Source organism: Mirounga angustirostris, unplaced genomic scaffold (genome assembly GCF_029215605.1).
Source record: "Mirounga angustirostris isolate CCGP_5_RB_7025 unplaced genomic scaffold, mMirAng1.0.hap1 SCAF_5, whole genome shotgun sequence".
Classification (NCBI taxonomy): domain Eukaryota; kingdom Metazoa; phylum Chordata; class Mammalia; order Carnivora; family Phocidae; genus Mirounga; species Mirounga angustirostris.
This window is the reverse complement of record NW_026991713.1, coordinates 51,305,147-51,328,413: the sequence shown is the minus strand read 5'-3', so window position 1 is coordinate 51,328,413 and position 23,267 is coordinate 51,305,147. Positions and strand designations below refer to the sequence as shown.

Genomic DNA, 23,267 nt, shown 5'->3' with positions numbered 1-23,267 from the left:
GGGGCTCAGCCGTTGAGCATCTGCCTTCGGCTCAGGTCGTGATCCCAGGGTCCTGGGATTGAGCCCCACATCAGGCTCCCTGCTCTGCGGGAAGCCTGCTTCTCCCTCTCCCACTCCCCCTGCTGTGTTCCCTCTCTCGCTGTGTCTGTCAAATAAATAAAATCTTTAAAAAATATATATGTATTAGTAATAAGTGTTATTACTAGGTATAGTTCACTTCATATATTTCCCCATTATTTTAAGAGAGTCTTTCATGTATTCAATAATTTATTGAATTTATTTTATAAACAATTTATTTTTGCTATGAAGGAAAAGAGCAGAGGGTTTTTTTTTAAAGCTTTTATTTATTTATTTATTAGAGAATGTGGCTGTGCTCGTGCAGAGGGGAGGGGCAGAGGGAGAGGGAGAAGCTCCCCTCTGAGCAAGGAGCCTGATGGGCTCAATCCCAGGACTTTGATATCTTGACCTGAGCCAAAGGCAGACACTTAACCGACTGAGCCATCCAGGTGCCTGGAGAGCAGAGGGATTTTTTTTTTTTAAAGATTTTTATTTATTTATTTGAGAGAGAGAGAGAGCGAGCACATGAGAGGGGGGAGGGTCAGAGGGAGGAGCAGACTCCCTGCAGAGCGGGGAGCCCGATGCGGTACTCCATCCCGGGACTCCGGGACTCCAGGACTCCAGGATCATGACCTGAGCCGAAGGCAGTCGCTTAACCAACTGAGCCACCCAGGCGCCCCGCGAGAGCAGAGGGTTTTGAGAGGGGAGGGGTGCCTACTTTGTTTTGTTTATTTTTTTTAAAAGATTTTATTTTTAAGTAATCTCTACACCCAACATGGGGCTCGAACTCAAAATCCTGAGATCAAGAGTCGCATGCTCCACCGACTGAGCCAGCCAGGCACCTCTGTTTAATAATATTTTTTAAAAGCTTACCAAATAGAACATCTCTCTAATTTTTCTTTAAAGAGCTTGCTCCTTTAGTGCAAAGGAAACTCGTACGTGTTGATAGTTTTTCAGGGAACCACCTCTGTTGCGTGGAGTGTGGTAAAGCTATACATCTGTTTAGATGGAAAGTTTACTGAGGTGTATCCCTGTAAAACAAGTCCCATTTTCCTGTTGACATCTGTCCAGAAACTCTAGATGATCGTGTTCCACAGAAACCTCATCATCCTCAAGGATAATGAGATGCATTAAACAGAGTTAATATTAATACCACTAACCAGAGTTTGGCCATTCTTTCTAAAGAGGTTAGTTTTCCAGGTTTTTCTTAATAGTTCTGGTTTGGCTATCAGTGGCTAGTCAAATGGTTTTTGTTTACTTGTTAATTTTTTTTTTTCTTTAATAGAGAGGGCCAGAGATGCAGTAGGAGGGATGTCCAAGCCCATAAACAATGATTAAAATGTGATATGCATGTAAAAATGTTACGAATAGAAGAGACCATCATTCTAGATTGATTTATTTATTTTAGAGAGAGAGAGTGCACTTACAAGTGGGGGGAGGGGCAGAGGGAGAGAATCTTCAAGCAGACTCCCTGCTGAGGATGTGACTTGATCTCATGACCCATGATAACATGACCTGAGCTGAAACTGAGTCGGATGCTTAACCGACTGTGCCACTCCGGCGCCCCTAGAAGTGACCATTATTCTAAAACTGGACTGTCCAGTATGGTAGCTGCTGGCCACATGTGGTGGTTGAGCACTTGAAATGTGGCTGGCCTGAATTGAGAGGTGCTGTAGGTGTGAAATATGCACTGGATTTCCAGGACAAAGGAAAGAGAATATAAAATATATCAGAGTGATTGTTTAATATTGCTTCATGTTGAAATGATGATATTTGGGATATGCTGAGTTAAATAATTTTTACCTGTTTTTTTTTTACCATGGCTACTGGAAAATTTAGAACTATGTATGTGGCTCACGTTCTGTATTCTGCTGGACAGTGCTGTTCGCTAAAGCAGAGCTGCTACCTCTTGCCAGGGGTTTCGATCCCCATCGTCTAGTGGCTGCAGATGGATGGATGGGTTGCCACCCAGGCGTCCTGGGGAGATTTTTCTTCGTGAAGGGGAACTTGCCTTTGACTGTTGGGAATAGTTTTTCAGCTTATCATGGGTCATGCATACCAGCATTTAGAGGTTGTGAAACTTGTGTGTGGGGAACTTCCCGTTTTTCTGACCTATGAGCTGAGAGGATAAAACTGTCTTAATGGCATTTTAAACTGCAACTCTGCCTTAAGTTTACAGAGAATGGGGTTCATTATTTCATAGAGTATTAAAACAGCAAGAGTAATACACATTTTATGGACTGTAATTGCTAACTGCTGCGACATGATTCAGTCAGCTAAGAATAATTTACTAATTATATATTGCAGCACTCAGTTTTTTTTTTTTCTCCAGATGCTAAACAAAGTGAGCTAATTGGAGGGGGAAGAAGGATGAATTTGGGAATTGGAGGCCAGAAGAATAGATTGAGAAGATCTGGATTTAAGAGGTTTAGAATGCAATCCGCAAAGTGTTTTTCATGAAGTTAATGTGGGTTAGACAGTGTTTGTGGTGTTAAGATTATAAGGTAGTTTTCTAAATTCATTCCCGTGTTTACGGAATGTTCACAATGTGCTAGACTGGTGCTAGGGTTTCGGTGAAGAAAACAAACCTGCTCTTAGGTTTAGTTGGTTGTCTCAGGGCGCCTGGTTGCTTCTGTCAGGGGAGCATGTGACTCTTGATCCTCTGGGTTGTAGGTTTGAGCCCCATATTGGGTATAGAGATTACTTAACCATCTGAGCCACCCAGGCGCCCTGGGTATAGAGATTACTTAAAAATAAAATCTTCAAAAAAATTTAGGGGCGCCTGGGTGGCTCAGTCGGTTAAGTGTCTGCCTTCGGCTCAGGTCATGATCCCAGGGTCTTGGGATCGAGCCCCCCCATCGGTCTCCCTGTTCAACAGGGAGTCTGCTTTTCCCTCTGCCACTGCCCCTCTCCCCTTTCCCCCCTTGCTCACTCTCCCTTGCTCGCTTGCTCTCTCTCTTAAATACAATCTTTAAAAAAATTTTAGTTTGTAGTCTGTATAGATCATTTCTCATCCATGTGAAGAACAAGATCTTAGTCCAGAATTTGGCTTCCATCTTTGTTTTGTATGTCCTAAAAAAAGGTAATTTTTCATAAACATGTCATTTTTACTGGAAGGATATTAAGGTTTTATGGGTAGCTGGAGCAATATGTTTTTGAAGTTTTTTTTTTTGATAATAAGAGTACTATAAAAATCGCATCATCTAGTTTGGGGGAAAATGGTCCATTATCTTATTTTCCTAATCCAAATACTATTTTTCAGAATCGTTTCCTAGTTTTGTCATTTGTCCTTTTTTAAAGTAATTTCTACCCCCAATGTGGGGCTAGAACTCATGACCCCGAGTTAGGCGTTTCATGCTGTATGGACTGAGCCAGCCAGGTGCCCCTCATTTGTCTTTTTACATACATACAATCATACTGATTTTTTTAAAAATCCCATTTAAAAAAATTGTGGTAAAATACACCTAAAATTTGCCATCGATACAGTTTTTGTTCACATAAACCATTTTTAAGTGTTCAGTGGTGTTAAGTATCTTTTCATTGTTGTGTCTCCAGTTGCCAGAACTTTTTCATCTTGGAAACTGAAACTGTCTCCATAAAGCTGCATGCACGCCCCCCCCCCCCCATACTCTTGGCAGTCAGCATTCTGTTTTCTGTTTCTATGCATTTGACTGTATATCTCATGTAAGTGAAATCATGTAGTAGTGGTATTTGTCTTTGTGTGACTGGCTCATTTCCCTTAGCGCAACGTCCTTAAGGTTTACCTGTGCTAGCATTTGTTAGCATTTCCTTCCTTTGATGGAATATTCCGTCGGATGCTTAGCCATTCATCAGTCGGTGGGTATTTGGGGGCTACACCTCCTGGCTATTGTGAGTGATGCTGCAGTGAACATGGGTCTACAGATACCTCGTAGAGACCCTGCTTTTGATTCTTTCAGGTATATACCCACAAGCGGCATTGCTGAACCATATGGTAATTACATTTTTAATTTTTTTAAGGAATTCTGACCTGACAAATTTGAATCTTGCTATTTAAACTTAGAATTAACGAGCTCTTGCTGAATGATTTCAGCTAGCACAGCTATCGTTTTCATGTCTCCCTTGTATTTTACTGAATAGGCATTATTTTCCAAGTATTGGGAAACGAATGTTTCTGATTTTTTTTTTTTTTTTTGGCTACCAAACATAACAGTGTAGTGAACATTTTGAGCGAGAAACCTTTTCCATTATGGATTAACTTTCTAGGATAGATGTACAAAATTGAATTTTGCTTAGCAATGATGGTATGGCCATTTTATACCTCTTAGTTATCCCCTTAGTTATACTTCTTATATCACTAATGGAAGGCTGTATTTTTAACTAGTTTCATTGTGCCCCTAGCTCCGCTGGGTGTAGTCATTGAAATAGAGGGAAAACTGGGGCCCCTGGCTGGCTCAGTCAGTAGAGCATGCCACTCTTGATCTTGGTTTGTAAGTTCAAGCCTTACTTTGGGCCTAAGTTTACATAAAAGAAAAAATAGAGGAAAAACTTTGTAAAGGCACCTCATTGTTATTTAGTTGCATTCCTTTAAACAGTAAATTTAATATTTTTCTGTACTTCTAAGTGGATCTTCCTCTTGGTGTGAGCATTGTTCATGGCCTTTGACCATTTGCGAGGTAGGCAGGAAATCTCCGGAGAGCCTGTTCTTGAGTCCTGTGCATATTTCGCTGGGTAGATGGTTCCCCTTTTTTTTGCGGTCAGCTAAACTTCAGGTTATTTTTGACTTACTCTGTTTGTTCCAAAGGGACATTACATATTCTGGCATTTTGAAATACTTTAGAGTGTGTTCAGGCTGACATCACTGAAACTTGGAGCAAAAAAAAACCCACCTCACTTTACTCCTATAATTATGACAGGAAAGGCATTACTAAGAAAGCATCAGTGTCCTCTGAATACACTATGGAATACAGAGGGTGGGAGCTGGATGATGTGTCTTTTACTAACCATGTTAAAAAAAAAAAAAAGTGAAAGTGCCTGTTTATCGTTGAATTTCAATTCAGTTATCGTTGCCAATTTTCCAACCACCCTGGTAGAAGTCAGAACCTAAGTTTTATAATTAGACCAGGTATTGAAAAAGGATTGTAGGGGCGCCTGGGTGGCTCAGTTGGTTAAGTGACTGCCTTCGGCTTAAGTCATGATCCCAGGGTCCTGGGGGTCCTGGTATTGAGTCCCACGTCCCTGCTCAGCGGGAGGCCTGCTTCTCCCTCTGCCTGCCACTCCCCCTGCTTGTGCACACACTTTCTATCAAAGAAATAAATAAAATCTTAAAAAAAAAAAGATTGTAGGACAAATGACAAAACCCTACCTACGGAGAAGTTTTATACTATTTACTTATTATAAGCTTATTGTCTTTTGTTGAAACATTGCAATTAGATAGAGCCTGGCATCGATACTTTAAGTCTTGCCTGTGTCGAACATTTTTGCTTAAGCTTTTATAATCTGATTATTATAATCCTGGGTTGCCCTCATTTAATTTTTTTCTTGTTCAGAATATTTTAATTAAGTGAATCTTTTAAAGAGATGTAAGGAATTATTTCTGACCTTAGCTAGATCATGAACCTTCCTTAATCCTCGTTCTTAGACAAACAAGTTTACTCTGAAATTTTCCTATAAATACTTGTTTCGAGGAATCCTTCTCGTTCTTTTGCCAGTGAAGTCATAGAAATTTATGTGTATCTGATCACAGTTCTCAAACAGCAAACCAAAAACTGAAAAACTTGTATGAAAATAGAAAACAAAATAGTTGTATGCATTACATAGGAAAAAAATACCAGTACTAAAAATGAAGTTTAGCATTCCACAGTGTTGTACAGTTTGTGGAGCTTTCCAAAGGACTTAAAATACAGTTGATTTCTTTGGACTCTAATTTCAGTGGAACTTGGAGAAGAGAACTTAAACCAGCAGCAGTTTTATTGGTTTAGACCTTCAGCAGATTTCAGGTTTTAATGGCATCGCAGAGGTGAATTCAGGGATATTTGACTGGAGTCCGTCATTTCCCAGCTATGGGAGAATGTAAATATTATGTAGGTGGTTTAAAGAAACAATAATAGTACTTTTGTCCATTTAAGGTCTGTTTCTGTTTGTTTAGACAGGCTTGTGGGTCGCTTTTTCTTGCCAGTTTTCCTTTGCAGGGAGTTTACTGCCCTTTCAGATCTCTCTGAAGTTTGCAGATTGCTTTCTCTGCTGACCGATGCTGGCCACGCGGTGCAGTCGGTGGGAAGGACTATGGTGGTGGGGCTGCTGCTGTGTGAGCTGGGGTCCTGTGGGCTCTGTTAGAGGAAATGCGTCCTCTATGTCCTAGGAACTGTACCCAAAGCATAATTATTTCTGCCAGTTGGTGTGGAGGATTGGAGGGAGCTCTTCCAGGGGAAAGTACTACCTTTCAAAAAGGCAAACGTAGGGGTGCCTGGGTGGCTTCAGTCGTTAAGCCTCTGCCTTCGGCTCAGGTCATGATCCCAGGGTCCTGGAATCGAGCCCCGCATCGGGCTCCCTGCTCCGCGGGAAGCCTGCTTCTCCCTCTCCCACTCCCCCTGCTTGTGTTCCCTCTCTCGCTGTCTCTCTGTCAAATAAATAAATAAAATCTTAAAAAAAAACAAAAACAAAAAGGCAAATGTAGCACCAGTGTCAGCAAATCAGCTTTAAAATTCATTCTCGCTGGAGGTAGTTCTGTGCAGTTTTATTATTTATTTATGACTGTGCAGTTTTTTTTTCATTTTTAATTTTTTTATTAAGATTCATTTATTTGACAGGGAGAGAGACAGCGAGAGAGGGAACACAAGTAGGGGGAGTGGGAGAGGGAGAAGCAGGCTTCCCGCTGAGCAGGGAGCCCGATGCGGGGCTCGATCCCAGGACGGCAGATGCTTAACTGACTGAGTCACCCAGGCGCCCCGACTGTGCAGTTTTAATTAACAGTGGATCTTGATCTTTTGAGGTGAGGGCTATTTAAAAAAAAAAAAAAAGGAACTGGATTTTATTAGGGCCAAGAAGGGGTGTGTTCTTGACTGTTGACAGGCAGCTCTGTAAGGCAGCCTGGGTTTAAATCAGGGCTAGCCAGCTGGTGTTTTGGGCAAGGCTTTGCACCTCTTTAAGCCTCAGTCTGTAAAGTAGCAGCATGCCTGGCACATAATCTGTAATAAATATTAGCAATTTAAAAAAACTAGCTATTTATTTTTAAAAGGTTCTTCCATATACGGTCATGCACATCATTTGAGTTTAGGGCTGAGTGGAGAACTGACCACCGATGGGAGATTCGACACCAAAGAATGAAAGGTGGCAGGAAATTGGGTGTGTCTCCTTGGTTTTATTGACCAGAATGAACTGGGAATCTCATTGTCCTTGATCAGGAAGAAGCTTCAGTCATTCCTGTAGGCTTATTATTATTATTATTATTTTTTTTTAGCCACTTTCAGTCTCACTGTAGTTCCTTTGTTTTCTGGTAAAGGGGTTGTTGTCTCCTGACCAAGCCGGAGGCCACTTATCAAAGTCTTCACCAACTTCTGTTTTCCCTTAAAGCAAGCCACCCCAGTGGAAAGAGGATGATCAGGCCTGTGAAAATGTGGTTCTTTGCTTAAGGGTTTATGTATAGGTTAACAGATTGAAGGGTTTTTTCTTTGTCTTTCAATTCCCTGTGTTCTCCCTCTCTTATCTGCTTCTGGCTGCAGAGTTCTCAAGGCTGCCGGCTTGACCTGGTGACAGATCTTGCTTCTTCCTGGGGGCTTTCCTTTTTCCTCCAGGAGGTGTCAATCACCTTGCACTCATTGTTTAGAGACTTAGTCACTGTTTTGTTTCTGGTTTTCATGAGCTCAAATCCAATGAGGTAACGCAGGGGAACTGTGTCACTCCCTGCAGAGGTGAAGCTGCGGCTGTCATTCGAATCCCACCTCCACGCGTTGTGGCTGTGTTCCCAGCCCCCCCCCCCCGGCCCCCCGCTCCCACCCACAGTGTGTCAGCGTTGCTGCACATGGCCACGGTTCGGAAATAAGCCCGCTGGTGCGTCGTCGGAACACAGGCAGCAAAGATGCTCAGCGAGCCAGTCGCGTGATCTGTTCGGCGAACTTTTCAGAGTTCATGTATGCTCCATAAAACTGGCGTGAGTGTTGGAATCTGGTGGGAAACCTCTTCCTTTGGACCATGAGAGCCTCTTGGGGTTTGCTCTTCCCTCTCCTTCCCCAAACTCCCCTTCCTTTGGTTGTGTTTCTTACAGTAAATTGGTTGTCTAAAGCTGGCTTTATATTCTTTTTTTTTTTTTTTTTTTAGATTTTTATTTATTTATTGAGAGAGAGAGAGTGATAGAGAGCATGAGAGGGAGGAGAGTCAGGGAGAAGCAGACTCCCCGCCGAGCAGGGAACCCGATGCGGGACTCGATCCAGGGACTCCAGGATCATGACCTGAGCCGAAGGCAGTCGCTTAAACAAATGAGCCACCCAGGCGCCCCTGGCTTTATATTCTTAATACTGCTGTGAATATTTTTAATCACCTGAATTGTAAATTAGCTGAACTGTAAATTTTACTGATCTACGTAAATATTATCACTTATTTGTATAAAAAACTTGGGACATTAACTAGCATGTGAGTACATGCTCAGTAAAGGTTAACTATTCTAGTAGTATTAGCATTATTAAAAACAATTTGCTAGGAGCTTTTACTAAGAAAGTGATTTGGTAGAAGAATCTAGGGATCTAGAATTGGGAAATCATCTTGGTTTTGAAACTCTGGGAGCTTTGAACAGGTTCCTTAACTTCTTGAGTTACCAGCTTGTTAATCTTTTTTTTTTTAAGTATTTTATTTAAAAGAGAGAGAGTGATAGAGCGCTCGCAAGAGAACATGAGCTGGGGGAGAGGCAGACTCCCTGCTGAGTGGGAAGTCCAACTCAGACTCCCGGAAGAGCAGGGATGTGGGGCTGGATCCCAGGACCCTGGGATCATGACCTGAGCTGAAGGCAGACGCCTAACTTAACTGAGCCACCCAGGCGCCCTCAGCTTGTTAATCTTTAAAACAGTTAGTATAGAGGGGTTAAGTAAGATAATGTGTGTGGAAAGTATTCCTAGTTATAAATTGTTACATAATTGCAAATATGACTGCATCACCAGTGTGTTTAGAGACTATAAAATTGTTTCCTTAATACTTACTGTTTTATAAATTGATTTTAAATTCTTAACCTATGGTAGTATTGGAGGTGACACTTGATAGTTATTGAAAAATAAATTTATCCCCCATCTCACTCATGTATGTCTGTTTTTATCTGCAAGGTAGTGATTTTTTTTTTTTTGCTTTGTTTTTTTTAGATTTTACTTATTTTATTAGAGAGGGAGAAGGCAAGCAGGGGGAGTGGCAGGCAGAGCAGGCAGAGAGAGAAGCAGCCTCCTGGGATCATGACCTGAGCCGAAGGCAGAGGCTTAACCGACTGAGCCACCCAGACGCCCCAGCAAGGTAGTGATTTGTATTTGGGGACCTGAACAATTTACATCTAAGCAGCAAGTTTGGATTACCTTATGAATGAATTGTATGAAGCACTCTGATGCTTTGGAGAAAGATGATATTCTAGCTCATTATTGAATGAATGCATCGGGGGCTTTGAGTAAATTTAGTTCTAAGCCTTCCAGATTATCCTGTGAGCTTCGTGAGGGCAGACATGTCTGTCTTGTTCACCACTATATGTTCATTGTTAGTGTGGTATTTGTCACAGGGCACAGAATGAGATCTGTTAATTTTTTTTTTTTTTAAGATTTTAAGTAATTTCTCCACCCAGCGTGGGACTTGAACTCACAACCCCAAGGTCAAGAGTCACATGCTCTGCCAGCTGAGCCTGCCAGGCGACCCTGGTATTTATTAATTAATTAATTAATTTATTAAGTAGGTTCCACGCTTAATGTGCAACTCCAACTCATGACCCTGAGATCAAGGGTCACATGCTCCACTGAGCCAGCCAGGTGCCCTGTCTTTATTTGTTAATTGACCACCTGGTTTTCATTTGATCGGATTTGTGTCAGAATCATAAGCAAAAGAAGCTGGGTGAAGGCAGTGTGAAACATGTTTCTTTCAGGGGGGAATAATGATAAAACAATGGTAATAAATTCTGTATCATGTGAAAGTGAGACATTTAGGTGAAATGGAAAATCTATTGGGCTGGGGATGTGGAGACCTGGGTCCTAGGCCTGTACTTTGTTCCTAAGAGGTAACTTTGGAAGTTAATGATTAATTGATTCTAGACCTGAATTTCTGATTGGAGGGAAGGTAAGTCTTAGAAGTGATAAAAGTCTTGAAAAGGATTCTGTGAAATGTATTGAAATGCCAAACGAATGAGTTTGGAAACAGCTGTATTAGGTCATATCTGGTTGGGTGGGGTTGAACTTAAGTGAATTGGTTGGTTAGTCACTGGTGTTTGAGAAATGAGTAGAATATGTAGAATTCTTTCTTTCTTTTTTTTTTTTTTAAAGATTTTTATTACTTGAGAGAGAGATCTGGGGAGAGGGAGAAGCAGGCTCCCCGCTGAGCAGGGAACCCGATGCGGGGCTCGATCCCAGGACCCTGGGATCATAAACTTGAGCCGAAGGCAGATGCTTAACCAGCTGAGCCACCCAGACACTCTGTAGAATTATTTCTTTTCCTAAAGAGGGAATGTCTTGGGAAAGAAATCAAGGGGGTCCTGGGTGGTTTATGGAATTCATCCCTATATGTGCCAATAAGAATGGGTTTTGTGCAAGCCAAAGGGAACACTTAATTGTTCTGAACTTCTATATTGCAGGAGTTAGAAACATAGTGTCAAGAACTGTTTAAGAAAGAGCCCACCAGCAGTGCCACATTCCTGGAAAACAGGGCAGGATGAATGTGAGGGTCCAGCGCTTATGCTGTGCTTCCTGAAGGATGAGTGCTTGTGGGCAGGTGTGCATTGCCATTTGGGAGTGAGGAAGTGTATTCATTTCCTTTGGAAGATTAAATTTTGTCTTTTGTTTCTAGTGTGTCTTTTATTCCAGTTGGTCTGCATTTACTGTTGCCAGGTAAATGTTCCAAATAAATTTTTTTTAGCAAGTTAAATTCTATTATAAAACCTAGAGTCTGTTGTCTAACTCAGTATATCCAAACGTGAGGCTTCTATCCCTTTGCCCACACCCTGTGTAGAGTGCCTTACTCAGCTTCTCCATTCACTAATCCGTGGATGTCCAGTTCAAGGTTCATTTCTTACAGTGTCTTGTCCTTTGATTGCTACAGGTATATTTAAGTATTGCCTTTCTGACAAGAATAAAAACTCTTGAGGGCTAGGGTTCTTTGCTTTCTAGAGGCCATATCGAATGATTTGTGAGTGTGATGATTAACTTTATTCATTATTGAGACATTGTCTTTCCTGAGAAGAATTATTTTTAAAGATTTTATTTATTTGACAAAGAGAGACCGAGAGAGAGGGAACACAAGCAGGGGGAGTGGGAGAGGGAGAAACAGGCTTCCACTGAGCAGGGAGCCCGATGCGGGACTCAATCCCAGGATCCTGGGATCATGACCTGAGCCGAAGGCAGACATTTAATGATTGAGCCACCCAGGTGCCCAAGAAGAATTATTTTTAATCTGAGCAGTTTATTTAGAACTTTCATCTATTTCTAATGTCCTACAGACTTCAGGAGATACTTCAGCAAGACCCTAAAGGGAAAGATATTTCTTTAAAATTGGACTTTTAAACATTTGAGGGATTACTGAAAATTTAGAAAGACATAACTGTAACTCTAAAGGTTTGGACTGGGTGGAATGGTCCCTTTTAATGTGAAGAGTCTGAGGTTTTCTGCTATTAGCTAGAAGGAACATGCTTAAATGCATAACTATAGGAAGTTTTGTTTTTAGTCACGGAAATCACAAAAAATTATTTTTCTAGTGACTCCTTTTCATTAAGTACATCCTAGTGTCCCTGAAATTCTGTGGTGCGTTGTAATTTTTTTTTTTTTAAAGATTTTATTTATTTATTTGAGACAGAGAGAATGAGAGAGAGAGAGCGGTGGTGGGGGGAAGGGTCAGAGGCAGAAGCAGGCTCCCCGCCGAGCAGGGAGCCCGATGCGGGACTCGATCCCGGGACTCCAGGATGATGACCTGAGCCGAAGGCAGTCGCTTAACCGACTGAGCCACCCAGGCGCCCTCTGTGGTGCGTTTTAGATTTGGAAATTGTGTGATGCGACAATACGAATGGCAGATTTTGTAGCTGCTCACATCTTGTGTTCATTTTAATTCGAAATGTTGGCTGCAGAAGAGCATTGTGTCAGAATCGTTTATGTGAATTAAAATGGTGCATTGGTATGTTAACAGTAAGCATTATTTGAAGTATCTCTGAGTTTACATGTAGGCATTATATTTGTTTAGGCACTGATTGATTTTAACAATTTCAGTGATCAAAAGGGAGAATGTGGCCTGAACTATAAATAGATTCCCCCAGCTGTATAATTTAATCCACCAGAAAAGGTAGACACGTAAAGGTAAAACAGCTGCCTCAAAATACTGCCCTGTTCTTTGTGGCGATCGGGACTTGCAGGAACGAGTTCTAGCCAGGCCTCAGTGGCTGTCCGGCGACTGAGGTGGAATGAAGGCAGTGAGGGGGGGATGAAGTGGAAGAGGGGCCAGATTGAAGATATTGGTGAATTGGGGGGGTTTGGTAACTCTGGATGTGGGTATTGGGGTGGTGAGAAAGAGGACGAGGATGAGTTGTGGGTTTCTTGGCGTGGGTGACTCAGGAGGTGATGTGGTCACTTGCCAAGAAAGGGAATATGGAAGAAAAATGAGATTTGGGAGGGAGGATAAGTTCAGACAACCTATTGACTCCAGGCAGTCAATAAATAATGAATGAATGAATCTGGGTATAGTTTTTTTGAGCTGTCTGTAGGGCATCAGAGTTTCCCAGGCTTGTCCATAAGATAGAGGAGGTAGACCTGATCTGGGGAGAGAGCTTTGGGATTTGTTGAAGGCATGGGAGGAGGAGGAGGAGGAGGAGGAGGACCCAGTGGCATTTAAATGGTAAGCAGAGAAGAAGGGTGTGTCCCCAGAGATAAAAGTGAGTGGCTAGAGAGGTGGGAAGAAAGCCAGGGGAGTGGTGTCCTGGGAGCCCAGGGAGGAGTCAGCCTCAGGAACAGGGGCTTGGTCAGTAGGACAGGTGTAGCATACAGAAAACCCAGGGAGCCAGGGACTGAAGTTGAGCCAGTAGGAGTCTCTGGAGACCTTGAGGAGCTCCTCTTCAGTGAACTGGAGGGGCAGTCTGACTGCGGAGGGAGGAAGAGTGAATAGCTGTGGAGGAGACAGGAAAGAGTGCAGACTGCTCTCCAAGGTTTGACTGGAAACGAAAGGACTGTGCTGTAAAATGAGGCCATGGAATAGAGGGAGTCGTTGGCATGTTGTCATCATTTTTATTTTTATTTTTTTAAAGATTTTATTTATTTATTTGACAGAGAGACACAGCGAGAGAGGGAACACAAGCAGGGGGAGTGGGAGAGGGAGAAGTAGGCTCCCTGCCGAGCAGGGAGCCCGATGCGGGGCTCGATCCCAGGACCCTGGGATCATGACCTGAACCGAAGGCAGACGCCTAACGACTGAGCCACCCAGGTGCCCCTGTTGTCATCATTTTTAAATGAGACACTTGAAAGAAAGTGGTTGGGGATTAGAGGATATAGGTGAGGGACAAGGGTTCCTTGAAGGAGATGGCTGTCTTGGCAGCAGAAGGGATGGTGTTTGGACCGGAAGTGGGGGAGGACTGCTTAGAAAGAAGATGGCTCCTCTTGGAGAAGAGGGGAAGGGTTAAGTCTGGGAAACACATACATGATCTAGGTGGTGGTGACTAGGAGTTTGAGTCGTGGCAGATGCGCACTGATCGAGCAAGTGGGTATGCGTGTGCGTGCGTGCGGGTGTGTGGAGAGAAAGCCAGAGGCATGGAGATAGAAAAATAAACTAGCAGGAGAGTGGTGAATCTGGTAGGTCTTGTGGGTCTGGAGGACAAGGTGACGCTGTGGGTGGAGCAGATGGGGAAGGACACACCTGTGGGTGTGGTGAAAGGCTGGGAAAGGAAGCAGGCTCTCAAAGGGCCTTGCTTACCAGGCTGAGATCTTTGGATTTTATTTTCTGGGTAAGGGGAGCCATGTAAGGAGAAGTAATGAGGTCAGATCGATGATTTTGCAGCGGATAGCAGTTTACGGCAGAGTTTGGACAGAGACAGGGATATTGTTTGGGAGGCTATTGAAGTAACCTGGGTGAAGGTCATTAGGGCTTGAAATGGAGCAGTTGCGTTGGGAGAGGTGAGGATTCCTGAAGTTGACTAGGTAGATGGGCATCTGTTTGACCAGGTGGGGAGAGAGGGGAGGAAGTAGGTATGTGTATGGGGTGGCTGAGGACGGTACTGCCCTTGTGGAACTAGGAGGAAGATAAGCCAGTCTAGCGACGTGGCACAGTTCAATTTCAGGACATTTTCAGAACATTTGTGTGGCATCCAGTTGGCAACTGGAATGAGGGGTCTGAAGCTCAGGAAAGAGATCTCTGCAAGAGACCGATTTGGAAGCATGAGATCATCATCCTTGATTTGGAAGTGGTTAAATTTTATTTGAAGGAACAGGAGAAAAATAAATCTTGATGTGGATATGGACTATAAAAAGTCAACTTCTCAGAGCATTTCAGTATATTATTAGCTTTCTTAGAATGAAGTCTTTGATGACCAGAATGTGGATATGCCTCCCAAATAGCTCAAAAATTAATGACAAAAAGATGTTAGAAAATAAATTGAAGAAAGTTTCGATATAAATGTTTTTATCTTGATAGTTTTTTTCCTATTAGGTTGAAATCTCTTTTTTAATCCTTGTTTATTTTTGATAAGAGATTTGAGAAGACTGATGGGAACCAGCTGGTTGTACTTTTGCAATGTCTTTGAAGATGAAATATACTCTCTTGAGTGTGCTATCATGGCATTTTATTCCCCAGGTTTGGCACCAATGGATACCTAATAATCAGATACTCTAACGCAGTGTCCAGAGATGGATTTAAAAAACAAAACACTAAAGTGGTTTTCAGGAATTCGCTAAATACTTGTTTGTAGAGCCTTACTTTGGATCTGCCATAAAATACACATTTTTCTGTTTTCCTTCCCAAAATGTAGGAGCAAGTAATACTGCTGATCTGTGGAAATGTTAACTAAACAGAAGTTGTCCTTATTTTTTTTGAGTTTTATTTATTTTCTATTTATATATTTTTAAAAGATTTTATTTATTTGACAGAGACAGCGAGAGAGGGAACACAAGCAGGGGGGAGTGGGAGAGGGAGAAGCTGGCTTCTTGCCAAACAGGGAGCCCAATGCGGGGCTGGATCCCAGGACCCCGGGATCATGACCTGAGCTGAAGGCAGATGCTTAACGACTGAGCCACCCAGGCGCCCTTAAGTTTTATTTTTATTTACGTAGTCTGTATACCCAGCATGGGGCTCAAAGTCATGACCTGGAAATCAAGAGTCTCCATCTCTTACAACTGAGCCAGCCAGGCATTTCCACCCCTCCTTTTTTGGGGGGGGGGAAGTAAAATTTTTAGATCCTTTGGAAGTTGCAGCAATGTGGTGGGTGCTTCAGAATTTGTATAGAGCTGTGGGTGGTCCAGGTTCTCCCTTAACACCCCCTGCCTCTCGGTTCTGAACTGCCTGCCCTACACTTTGATGTAGTGCTGTAGAAGAGTCCTGCTTTTATGGTATCAACAAACATTTACTTTTTCAAAGATTGTATTTATTGAGAGAAAGAGCATGCACACGTGAACGGGGGAAGGGGCAGAGGGAGAGGGAGGGAGAGAATCTCAAGCAAGCTCTGTACTGAGTGCTGAGCCTTATAGGTATACAGTAGTTCACAATACAGTAATTATGTAAAAGTAGTGTGAATGCCTTTATAGCTGACCATCCAACTTTATTTATTTTTAAGATTTTATTTGAGAGACCGTGAGTGGGCGTGCGTGCGCCTGCACATGTGTAGGGGGAGGGGCAGAGGAAGGGGGGGGAGAGAACATCCCAAGTGGACTCTGCACTGAGTGCCCAGCCAGTCTCAGGGCTCAGTCTCACCACACCAAGATCATGACCTGAGCCGAAACCAAGAGTCGCACACTTGACCAACTGAGCCACCCAGGTGCCCCTGACCATCCAACTTTAAAGATAACACTTTGTGGATGTGGTTGAAGCCCCTGGGTCTTCCTGGCCCCATTTTCTCTCCCGTTCCCTATCTCTCCAGTTCTTTTTTTTTTTTAAAGATTTTATTTATTTATTTATTTATTTATTTATTTATTTATTTATTGGAGAGCGAGCGAGAGAGAAACAGCATGAGAGGGGAGAGGGTCAGGGGGGAAGCAGGCTCCCCGCTGAGCTGGGAGCCCGATGTGGGACTCGATCCCAGGACTCCGGATCATGACCTGAGCCAAAGGCAGACGCTTAACCAACTGAGCCACCCAGGCGCCTCCAGTTCTTTTTTTTTTTTTTTTTTTAATCATTGCCATCCATGTATTTAATACTTTTTTTACTGGTGTCTATGTGAATATTAATCATCAATAGTTAGTGTTACTTTACATGTTTTTTTAAAACTTGTGGGTGTGGTGTCATTGCATGTTTTCTTCTGTAGCTCACTTCTATTCAGCTTTGTTGTTGAGATTCTTGCTATTCCAGTTCATTCTAAGTGCTGAACACTATAGTGTGTCCATTTTATGTTGATGGACATTTTATATTTCCTCCCATTTTTCCCTATTACAAATGACATTGCAATACACTCCTTTTTTTTTTTTTTTTAAAGATTTTATTTATTTGACAGAGAGAGACACAGTGAGAGAGGAGAGGGAGAAACCGGCCTCCTGCCGAGCAGGGAGCCCGACGCAGGGCTCCATCCCAGGACCCCGGGACCATGACCTGAGCCGAAGGCAGACGCTTAACCGACTAAGCCACTCAGGCACCCCTGCAATGCACTTCTTTACGTGTCTCCTTCAAGTGTGTGTGAGACTTTCTGTAGGTTGTAATCCCAGGAATGGAATTGCTTAGTCATAGAGAAGGGAATGTGTATCTTCATGTTGGTTGGGCAGGTTCTTCAGTTCCATCTTAGAATTGGACAGCTTGAGGGTTTAATTATTTATTTTTTAAAAATATTTTTATTTATTTGACAGAGACACAGCGAGCGAGGGAACACAAGCAGGGGGAGTGGGAGAGGGAGAAGCAGGCTTCCCGCTGAGCAGGGAGCCCGACTCGGGGCTCGATCCCAGGACCCTAGGATCATGACCTGAGCTGAAGGCAGACGCTTAACGACTGAGCCACCCAGGCACCCGAGGATTTATTTTATTTTTTTTAAGATTTTTATTTATTTATTTGAGACAGAGAGAATGAGAGACAGAGAGCATGAGAGGGAGGAGGGTCAGAGGGAGAAGCAGACTCCCTGCTGAGCAGGGAGCCCGATGCGGGACTCGATCCCAGGACTCCAGGATCATGACCTGAGCCGAAGGCAGAGGCTTAACCGACTGAGCCACCCAGGCGCCCGGCACCCGAGGATTTAATTATTTTTAACTTGTACGTTAGTATTTTCTTTCTTTCTTTCTTTTTTTTTTTTTTTAAAGATTTTATTTATTTATTCATGAGAGACAGAGAGAGAGAGAGAAGCAGGCTCCCAAGGAGCAGAGAGCCCGATGCGGGACTCGATCCCAGGACCCTGGGATCATGACCTGAGCCGAAGGCAGACGCTTAACCATCTGAGCCACCCAGGCGCCCTGTTAGTATTTTCTTGAAACCGTAATGGACCTATGGAAATGTGTGGTTTGGGGAAAATTTGGAATACAGAATAGGTCATATTTATTATGTGTTAATGATTTATAATTTTAGTGATTTGTGTACAGTTCCATTTAAATGATATGGTTTTATATCTTCACCTAGGATCACAATGAAAGCCTATAAAAAAAGAAATTACTGAACTATTTCTTTCGTTATCTGTGCTCACCTGAAGTTACACAGTGTGGCTTGGTGGGGGGGGGGTTAAACATTTTTATTGAGGTGTAATTGACATGTATTAGTTTCAGGTGTACAACGTAATGATTCAGTATCTGTATATGTTCCAAAATGATCATCAAATCACCTTGTTACAGAATTTTTTTTCTTGTCATGAGAACATAAGGGCTTAAGTACCTTAACTGCTTTCAAGTATGTGCCACAGTGTTAGTAATTTTGGCCTAATGCTGTACTGCAAATCTCTTCTGCAGTCCTCATTCTATCTCAGAGTGATCAAGCAGAATGGAATGAATGAAGAATGGCATAAATCCTGATGGGGATCTTTTTGAAGTAACCTGGCATGCTCCCTTTGGGTGAAAGAGGGTTCTGTTTTCTTAACATAGTCTTCCTCAAGCTGCCTGGGTTTGGTTTGTGGTTTCCAAGAGACTTGTTGGACTGGCTTTACGCTGATACTAATCAGTTTCTTCATATTTCCTCCATGGCTTTTTAAAAATTAATTAAAAAATTCTTTTGACAAGTTGGTGGGGAGGGACAGGTGGAGAGGGAGAGAGAATCCCAAGCAGGAGCCAGACAAGGGGCTTGATCTCACAACCCTGAGATCATGACCTGAGCTGAAATCAGGAGTTGGACACAAGCGACTGAGCCACCCAGCCACCCCTTCCCGCATGGCTTTTTAAAGAACTTCTGTATAGCTCTCTTTTCAGTCAGATCCAAAAACCATTTGCTATTATAGTTTAGTTGTTTCTCCAAACATTTATTTCCTTCTGGTAGGAATCAGTAAGAGAACTACTTCACATGGACCTTGGCTACAAGTTCTGCCATGTGTCATGTCTTTAGTGGAAGTAGGAGGAAGATAAGCAGGTAAGAGAGGGAGAACAGTGTTGTCTGTGTCTCTGTCTGACAGATAAATTCTTTAAAAAAAAATTTTTTTTTTTTTTGGCATAGCATAAATTTACTAACCAAAGGGATGATCCTAATTAAATCAACACTTTGAAATAGATGCATGTAAAGATAAAGATAAAGATAAATTGAACACAGTAATGGAAAAAAAAAAGCAGTATGGAGATTTGCTCATTGAACTGAGCTTGTTCATCCTCACAGCTAATTCCTGTCCAAAATGATGATGGAATTTTTACTCTACCTTTTCATAGACCCGAGTACAGGTGACATTATTCATGACACGTTCCACCACTAACTTCCCATTTTCCAATTTTCCTGTGATTGTGCTTTCCTTCCCATCCCATTCCTGATGTTGAACCAACGCGCCCGCGTCTGTGAAGTTGCAGATAGTCTGAGTTTTTCTGCCATCAGGTGTAGTTTCTTCAAACCTCTCTCCCAGGTTACATGAAAACTGTGTTGTTTTCAAAGTGTTCTCAGTTTTTATGGTGAGGTTTTTGCCGTCAGAAGAGATGGTCCAATCTGGTTTGGCCATTGCACCCACTTTTCGCAGAGCCATTCCCACTCCTGCTTCCTTCATGTATTCGTCAAAGCCTTTGCTTTCCACTGAGCGCCATCTTCCTACCAGCTGCTGAATGGTGGCCATGGTGGGCGCGGGCCGGCGGGCCTAGCGAGCGGAGCAGAGTGGGGCGTGGGGAGCGTGGCTTCCGACCCGCCGGCGCCCAGGGCTGCTTTTATCTAAAAAAAATTTCTTTATGTTTATCTACAACATGACTTGATATCCACAGTGAACTGATTATTACAGTCAAGCTAATTAACATGTCATTTCCTCATGACCATTATTTTTGTAATGAGGGCAACCTGAAATCTGTTGTAGCATATTTCCTGTGTTTAGTACAATATTAACTATAGTCATGCCTGTACATTAGCTCTCTAGACTTAACTCATCTACAGAACTGAAACTTTGTACCCTTTGACCAACAAACATTAGCTGTTGTTACAGTATTCAATACACAGATATTCACAAAATTTTTTAACTGGAAACTGCATGTATAGTTTAAATACAAGAATAGAAAAAAACCCCAAAGGATTTATCTCTCTGGGTGTTAGGATAATCTCATTTGACTTCTGTGTTTTTCTTTCTCCTGTAATTGTCGTTTTTCTTTTGTAATAGAAAAAAATTTGCGTATGATTTTATTCTGGTGTCTGTGGGTAAAAACACCCAGAGGTTCCTGGCAGGTTAATCCTAAAAAGGGCAATTTGATTTTTTACTTTATCTTAGAGTTTCATTTGTTCCCCTTGATTGGCTAATTATTTAAATAAAGTTAAGATTCACTGTGGCATGCATACACTTGTGTCCAAAATACTCTTTTTTACAGTGGCAATTTCCTAAGGGTATCCTTCAAATTGCATATAGTTTGTTAATCTTATTGTGGTATTTTGTTTTTCTTAACTGTAGTTTCCTGTTCTTTGGATTTTTTGCATGTCGACATTACTGAAAATAAATATTTTGCTTTGCAGGGTTAGTAAGCCAGACAGAGTAGGTGTTGCTAATTCAAGGAAATAGCCTAAGCCATCATCAGTTAAAATTGCATAAAAAGCCAGGTGTACCTTGATTAGAGGTTTCTAAGGTAGAAAGCCAGGAATATTCTAAATTCCCGGTGCCCGTGCTGTTAAAAAAACTGTTCTGCAGTGAAGGTGGGGAGAGCGAAAGAGTCCATGAGTGGGTCAGGAGGAGTGAGGGCCAGCGAACCACACCTGCAGTGGCCACCGCTGGAGCTTAAACTTCTCAGCAGTGTTGTGTGTTCTCTTCGCAAATGTTTTAAGTAAGCCCACCTCAGGTATATATGCCATATTGATCCCGATGACCTTCGGTGCACCTCGGCGTGCCCAGAGGTTTGTATGGACCCCCCGGTATGAGAAACATGGCCTCGACAGCTTGGGTTTTTTCTTAAGGAATCAGGTGGGAATTGTTGATGGTTTGCATGCTTTGAGGGAGCTTCTAGGTTTATTCTACTAATATCAAATGCCGGGTGGGCTGAGAATTTTTGAGGATTGGGCTGAAAGAGATTGAAGGAAATTGGACAGAGAATTATGGCAAACCCATAAAGTGATGAGTATGTGCTATATTGATCAGTTGGTACTGTATTAAGTGCTTTATTACATTACCTCAGTTGATTATCGTCCCAGCAACCCTGTGAGATAGGCCTTGTTATCCACTTTCATTTACAGGACAGTACATTACAGATGAAGTTAGCCTTTCTTTAAAAAAATTTTTCATTTTGAAAGTTTTTATGTGCTTTAGGTATAGGTTTTATTAAGTGAAATCTCTTAACAAAAAAAAGGAAAAAATATTTTGTTTCTGAGGTTAGAACGGAGCATATTTTATCTTCAGACAGAATCTTCATTCATATTTGAATTTGGAAAATTGAGGTATAACTAGAATAACTAAAATGTGGAAATCTTAACTGCATAGCTTAATAAGGTTCTCTTTCTCTCACTTTCTTGCCCCCCCCGCTCAAAATACAGTACATTTCTGGACCCCAAAAGGTTCTTTTGTGTCCATGCCCCCCCTTTTCCCCCCAAGTATATGTGCTGCTAAAGCGAGCACTTTTGTGTCCGTTCCTAATCAGTAATCTTTTCACCTTTTGGCTTGAACCACTATTCTGATTTTGGTTACTATAAATGAACTTTGCTGCATCTTGAACTTCATATAAATGAAATAGTACGTACTCTTTCTGCAGCTGGCATCTTTTGCCCAGTGTAACGTCCTGTGATTCACCCACACGTGATTTATCATTCATCAAAGATAAATGAAGCCCATATTTGTTTTATTCACAGAGTTAATTGTTTTTTGGTCCTTCTAGGAGTATAAAACAGAGTAAGTGGGAAATAAGTACAGATTTCAAGAGTGGTGTATGAGGGGCGCCTGGGTGGCTCAGTTGGTTAAGCGACTGCCTTCCGCTCAGGTCATGATTCTGGAGTCCTGCGATCGAGTCCCACATCGGGCTCCCTGCTCAACGGGGGGTCTGCTTCTCCCTCTGACCCTCTTCCCTCTCGTGCTCTCTGTCTCTCATTCTCTCTCTCAAATAAATAAATAAAATCTTAAAAAAAAAAAAAGAGTGCTGTATGAGGTACCCAGCAGAAATGCATATGGCTGGCCATGATCTAGAAAGTGCAGAAGAAAAGTCTTGATACGCTGGTACCAGGCTTTGTGTAGAAGAAGGAATGAGACCGGTACTTTGAAAAGTGCCTGGACCTCAGACACGTGGGTACCAGAGGTTGGGTAGGGGTGGGGTGGAGTCTGTGCTCCCCATAGATACTTGTGTTTGACGCATGTGCGAGTTGGATGGCAGGCATAAACTTGGCGCCCAGACCTGGACCAGGTCAAGGCGGTGCTTTCTTGAATGTCTGGCCATGAAGCCTTTGAGAGATTTACCACTTTGGAAAGATTCATCGGGCAGTGGTATGGCATTGCAGGGATGTCAGCCATATAGCACTCAGGGTCAGGAGGAAGAGGTGGGCTGGAGAAGACACAAAACTGGTTGTAGCTGTGGGAGTGGACCAAGGCTTCTGGCTAGAGCCCTGGAGTAGTGGGGTTCACCAAGGGTCGGTGTCAGGATTGCTCATAAGACTCTTGGAAATGTACTAGGTGGGGCTGCCTAGGAGCTTTGATCAGTGCTTCTGGGGTCACGTCGGCCGCTTGAATTTTTGAAAACGCCTGTTTATTCTAATGTGCTTTCCCTCCCATGCTGCAGGGGGCAGTCAGTGAGGGAAGTGGGTCTTGGGCTCCCCTCTAGGACACACGCCCATCCCACGGGCAGGAGAGTCAGAAGACCGAAATCTTGCTCTCTGGGTAGGCAAGAGAGCAGTGTTCAGTTGTCCCAAGGGGCTCGTTTCTAAAGTGGTCATGGCGTCCCTGCTTAAACACTGCCCGAACAGGCAGCTTGCCAGCTTCCCAGGCAGCCGTTTTGGGACCAGTTTGAAGATCAGCAAAAGCTTTTCGGTGGAATAAGCCAAACCGTCTCCGTGGATAGCTGCCCCAGAGTGGGCCTTGCAAGGAGCCCAGGCTAGTCTACCCTACATGTGATGCCCCTTATGGTTATGACGACGGTTTTCACAACTGCCCAGTTTCTCTTTCCCGTGCTCCCCAGGGCTTACTCTGTGTAGCTTTTGTTGTGATCCTCTTTAAAATGTTCCTCTTTCCACTATTGCTTTTCGAATAAGACATTCCCCAAATTAGGCATTTTGACCAGCGCTAAATAGAGAGGGACCATTTATTCCTCTCTCGTTATATAGATGAGATACTTAAGCATTTT

The 23,267-nt window shown here is 42.7% G+C and overlaps 2 protein-coding genes across 5 annotated transcripts in view; one reads left to right on the top strand and one right to left on the bottom strand.

The window, feature by feature from the left end:
• RASSF3 (Ras association domain family member 3) overlaps positions 1–23,267 on the top strand; it is a 142,849-nt gene that overhangs the window by 80,528 nt on the left and 39,054 nt on the right. Inside the window, exon 1 of one of the 4 annotated variants that reach the window (XM_064590965.1) lies at positions 8,045–8,185. The exons of the other annotated variants lie outside the window; for them this stretch is intronic. Within the exon in view, the coding sequence (XP_064447035.1) occupies positions 8,168–8,185 (18 nt within the window). The 5' untranslated portion in view covers positions 8,045–8,167. Of the gene's footprint in view, positions 1–8,044; positions 8,186–23,267 lie in introns of those variants that run through there. 4 annotated transcript variants of the gene reach the window in all.
• On the bottom strand, positions 19,084–19,635 carry LOC123843551 (fatty acid-binding protein 5-like). The gene has a single exon (XM_045873043.3). The coding sequence runs from the start codon at positions 19,592–19,594 to the stop codon at positions 19,184–19,186; it is 411 nt and encodes a 136-aa protein (XP_045728999.1). The 5' UTR covers positions 19,595–19,635; the 3' UTR covers positions 19,084–19,183.

Bases quoted from the DNA above. Each gene is read 5' to 3' on its own strand.
- LOC123843551 (XM_045873043.3), bottom strand. From the start codon at position 19,594: ATGGCCACCATTCAGCAGCTGGTAGGAAGATGGCGCTCAGTGGAAAGC.